The sequence below is a fragment of the Olea europaea genome, chromosome 15 (genome assembly GCF_002742605.1).
Source record: "Olea europaea var. sylvestris chromosome 15, O_europaea_v1, whole genome shotgun sequence".
NCBI classification, from domain to species: Eukaryota; Viridiplantae; Streptophyta; class Magnoliopsida; order Lamiales; family Oleaceae; genus Olea; species Olea europaea.
In genome coordinates, this window is record NC_036251.1 from 20,984,989 (window position 1) to 20,989,855 (window position 4,867).

The window sequence follows — 4,867 nt, forward strand, 5'->3', positions numbered from 1 at the left end:
GATTTATCTTGTTTTCCTACTAGTGTGATGAAAATTTGAGGTTCCATACCAAAAGTTTTTCCTATTAGGTGGAATAGTTAAATCACTTCTAAAACCCGTTAATTACCCTATGTCTAATCGATGTGGAATTATATTCGTGCTTTCCAAACATCTCAATTGACAGCATAGGCTATCGAAGAGAGAAAAGTTTTAATATTTAGATTTTAGTTACAAAATATTATTTAGTAAGAGAAATTAAAATGAATCTTTGTTAAGACTTTCCTTTGTTCAAAAGCATCAATTTCAACCTTGACTAGCCGATCGATTCAATTTCGTTCATCAACTATATAAAAGTTTGATCTTCGTCCTTCAAATATAGAAAGCATCAATTTGGTCCTTCAACTATACAAAAGCATCAATTTCTTGTTTAAACTATTCAATAGCGTCGACTTCATTCTTCAACTTTAGAAAACTATCAATAACATCCTCAAATTATTCAAGAGCTTCAGTTTGGTCCTTCAACTATTTAAAGCATCACTTTCATTCTACAAAAGTTCTACAAAGTCAACTTGGTCCTTCAACCATTCAACAACGTTAATTCAGCCCATATGCCACCCAATATATATATAATAAAATAACATTTTTTAGTTTAAAAAAAATAAATCTCCAATTTTCACCAAGATGCCTGATTAATCAAATGTCATGCTCAAAATGGCTACATACCACTTTTTCTCTATAAAAATGATATAAAGTAAGAGTAATGCTACATGTATTTAATTATTTACATATTAATATTGATGACATGACATTATATTAAAACTTAACTGAGTTCATTATCTCCTTTTTTACTCTTTCACTTTTTTTTCCTATTTCTTTGTAGCAAATCTGTATGTAAATAATTATGTATAAGTAGCAATACTCTTAAAATAAATAAGTAAATAAAAAATGGGACGAATAAAGAAAATATTTTTATATTCAATCCCACCCCCATACCATCCTTATTATATAGTTAAAGGGAAAATTACCTTATAGCCGGGTATTTAACTTTACTTTTCAAAAATGAAAATTTCAGTTAATTATTTCAAATGTCATGTATCACACAAAATCACATACCCGACATCGTCCCGTCCAACTCACTCGTTACTAACCCTCTCAACAAAGCCCTAAATCAAAACCTAGTGGCGTCCTAGATCTGGATGCAAAGGAGAGGATATATTCAATACTTCGAGGTCGAGTGTAGTGATATTAATTCATGGGACTTCAAGATTTTCCAAAAATCAATGGTGAGATTTGAATATACTTAAAGTATTGTAATTATGTATTTTTTCCTATAGTCAATTCCTAAAATTAATGGGTTGAGCCCTAATAAAGCCTTGATTATCTCAATGACCAAAACTCTTCTTTATGGACTTCTCTGTACATTTCGATTACTGGGCCTGGAGATCCTCTACATATGTATATATTCCAGAAGCAACACGGACAGCATTCGATTCTATACTGAACGTGAAAGTTGCGAGAAGGAAAGGAGAGAATAAAATGCCGATGAAGACTTTGGAAGCAACAATATCAACATTTGATGAAGTTATTCAGAAATTTACAAGTGAATCACCAAACTACAAAGCCAATTTCATCGCCTTCTTGGCTGACAAAGACCCATCAACCAATCTTAGCTGGTGCCCTGGTAAAAATTTAGTCCATATATACATAATATATCTTCATCATTGTATAAACTTTTGATTGTCGAATTGATTGCAAGAATGGGTACTGGATAGGTTTTTAATTGAGAAAAAACAAAAACCCCAATCCCATATTAGGGATTTTTAATGGATTTTATTTTCTGCTGAACTTCTAGGATGTTCTTTGTCTGTGATTGAGAGACACTTGTCTGTGGAGTGATGATTTAGTAATTTTTTTGGGGTTTCTTTTCCTCTAATTATGGCATTTTTTCTACAAAACTTTAACCCTTATGTTTCCAATTTTTCATTATAATAGATATATGAAGATGTCGAGACTCCTTGGACTTATGCCCAACCCATGTCTCAGGGCATTACGGGTTGCCCCCGGAGAAATCGTGCGCCTTTTCCCTTTAGTGATTTCAACCCTGATTCTTTCTCTAGTTTGCCCCATTTCATTGCTTACCTCAATCTCGTTAATTAAAATGTGTGTCTGCAAATGTTTGGCAGAAAGAAAGGGCTATTTGATTTTAATTCCATTCTCACATTTTCCCTTAGAAGATGGCTGAAAAGACTAATATTTTATCCCCGTCCTAATATCTCTCATAAACGCAGAAATGAAAGCAACACATTAATTCCATATCTTCCTTCCAATTTTCTTTTCCATCGATCGAATCTTGATGTTACTTAGATGGTCCTTTAGAAGGTGTATTGTGTAGTGTTGTTGGCACGATACTGAAACATGAATACTGCAAAAGTAACAGCAAGCTGATCATTTTCAGCTGCAGAAGCCCGATGATGAGACTTAGAATGTGTAACTTTACTTTTTTTTCCTTCTTTCATATTTTTCTTAATTTCTCCGTGTTTTTTGTTTGTTTTTCCTGCATTTATAGTGAAGGTGAAGGAGAAGTGGAGGATGTGGAAAAAGATTGAGAAAAAACTCAGTTATGAAGAGGACGATATCAAAATAAAATATCCTGATCATTTCTTGAAAATTTTGAAGATAGATGATATTATAGACTTTTAGTCTTTACCTAATTCTAGTATTGGGTTAATTTTTTACTTGATTACTAGTTGAAATTATTTATTGGTTTGGTTTAGGCTTAAGCCTTGATGCCTGAGTCTTGCCTCATAAAGCTAAGATATCTTGGTACCCTATTGAGCTTTTTTAGACATTGGAATGCGGGATTTCTATTGAAATTCAAACAAATCTCGTTAATATAGATAGCATATGACCACAACAGATTAGTGATGCTCAATTTGTTAGTTCTTGGTTACCTATCTCCCTCCTTTTTTCGAATTACGAATCTGAATTGAAGTTTCAGGATTCTTGTACAACTGCACGCCTTTTTTTCTTCTTTGAGATACTTCTGCAGCCCCACCTTATGACAAAAGGACGTATGTTTGGTTTTCTTTATTCAGATTGTGTGAGAGCTGAGCCCATCATATACAAGAAGCTAGAATCATCACCAGACGATGTGGCACTGCTGAAGGCTTATGTTGGAGATAAGCTTACATGGAGGAATCCTCAGCACCCATGGAGAATTGACTCGAGGTTTAAGCTCAAAGGAGTTCCAACATTAATTCTCTGGGAAGATGGTGTAATAAAGGGTCGTCTGGAAGATCACGAAGCACATCTTGAGCACAAAATTGATGCCCTTCTATCTGGAAAGTAAATCTTGTGATTCGAATCAAGTAAGAATAATGTGTTGGAATATAATCCTTTCTGTGGAAGACAATTTCCAGAATAATGTGTTGACTGAATTTAATAGTTAGACTTGTTAAATGCCAATCAATAAACATAACTGAAATAAATCTACGCTTTTGAAAGATTAAGAAAGCCATGTATTCACGACAACAAACTGAATAAATGTCTTAATCTACAAATAATTTGAACTTAGTGCGAGCATTATCCAGCTTCTTCAATTGGTATTTTTTCACGAAAAGCAGACATGAGATAAGAAATTGAGTGTTTCACTAAGATTTCGAATAGCGGTCCTGACTTTTGATTCACTCGTGGGATCCGGACGGTCCGGGGGGACCACCACGGCTCCTCTCTTCTCGAGAATCCATACATCCTTTATCATGCAGTAAATCAACAAAGCCCAAAGTGATGTCTCTTTCCCCTTCAAGTTTACCTACTACGGTACCAGAGTGAATATGATCTCCACCAGACATGCGTAACGCTTTAGCTAGTACACGGAAGTGGGATGCAACAACGTATTGGACCTGAATACGTCGGCCCCTTGGGAATTCTTCAAGCTCTAGCGGATGGGGTAAAACTACTATTCAAAGAGAATCTTTATCCAAAACAAACAGGTATGGAAGCTATAATTGTAAACCACGATCGAATCTATGGAAGCATTGGTTTATACATTCCTCTTAATCACGACTCTAGGGATAATTTTTTTCGCTATCTTTTTTCGAAAACCACCTAAAGTTCCAACTAAAAAGATGAAATGATTTTGCATTATCTCAATTGAAATAATGAGCCTCCCCATAGACCCCAGTCATCTATAGCTCAGCTGGTAGAGCAGAGGACTGAAAATCCTCGTGTCACCAGTTCAAATCTGGTTCCTGGCACATGATTCATTTGTAGATTGTTACGAGTCATACTTGGCATTCAGGTATCTACTTCAAAAGAAACTTGTTTAAAATTCCCTATAGGTGGGAGGGGCCAGGTTATTGATGTGAGGTGGATCCAGAAAAGGGGATCACTAACTAATATTAATCTAATATAATAGAAAAGAACTATCTTTTCTGTATACTTTCCCTGGTTTCGTTACTATCGCGGGCTTTACGCAATCAATCGGATTAGATAGATATCCCTTCAACACAACATATACGATATATAAGGACCGCTACTACAAAGAGTATTACAACCTTGATCGTGAAATATCGATTGCTTGTTGACCCCTGTGAATTGCGTGAGACAAATGGATACATCTCGATTAGGGTCGTATTCTATGGTTACGATTCCTTGGGTTTTCGAAATAGTGTAAAAAGAAGGGTAACGACTTCGGGCATGGCCAGCTCCCATAGTGTGACGGGTGATGTGTACAAGGCCGGGGAATGAATTCACCGCCGTATGGTTGATCGGCGATTACTAGCGATTCTGGCTTCATGCAGGCTAGTTGTGACTAATCCCCCCTTTTTTCTCTTTTTTTCCCTTTTAGAATAAGGGAGGAAAGAGAAAGAATAAAAGTAGATCCAAT

At 35.5% G+C, this 4,867-nt stretch overlaps 1 protein-coding gene across 1 annotated transcript; it reads left to right on the plus strand.

Moving 5' to 3' along the window:
- Nucleotides 1-1,401: 1,401 nt before the first annotated feature.
- On the plus strand, nucleotides 1,402-3,463 carry LOC111410448 (thioredoxin-like protein Clot). Its single transcript, XM_023040781.1, has 2 exons — nucleotides 1,402-1,660; nucleotides 3,075-3,463. Exons 1-2 carry the CDS (start codon nucleotides 1,516-1,518, stop codon nucleotides 3,326-3,328), a joined length of 399 nt encoding a protein of 132 aa, XP_022896549.1. The 5' UTR covers nucleotides 1,402-1,515; the 3' UTR covers nucleotides 3,329-3,463.
- Nucleotides 3,464-4,867: the final 1,404 nt, after the last annotated feature.

What these genes read in the sequence shown, in the direction of transcription:
- LOC111410448 (XM_023040781.1), top strand. Translation starts at nt 1,516, where the DNA reads ATGCCGATGAAGACTTTGGAAGCAACAATATCAACATTTGATGAAGTT. An exon ending in CAATCTTAGCTGGTGCCCTG is followed by an intron (nt 1,661 to 3,074) that starts GTAAAAATTTAG and finishes TTCTTTATTCAG; the next exon opens with ATTGTGTGAGAGCTGAGCCC.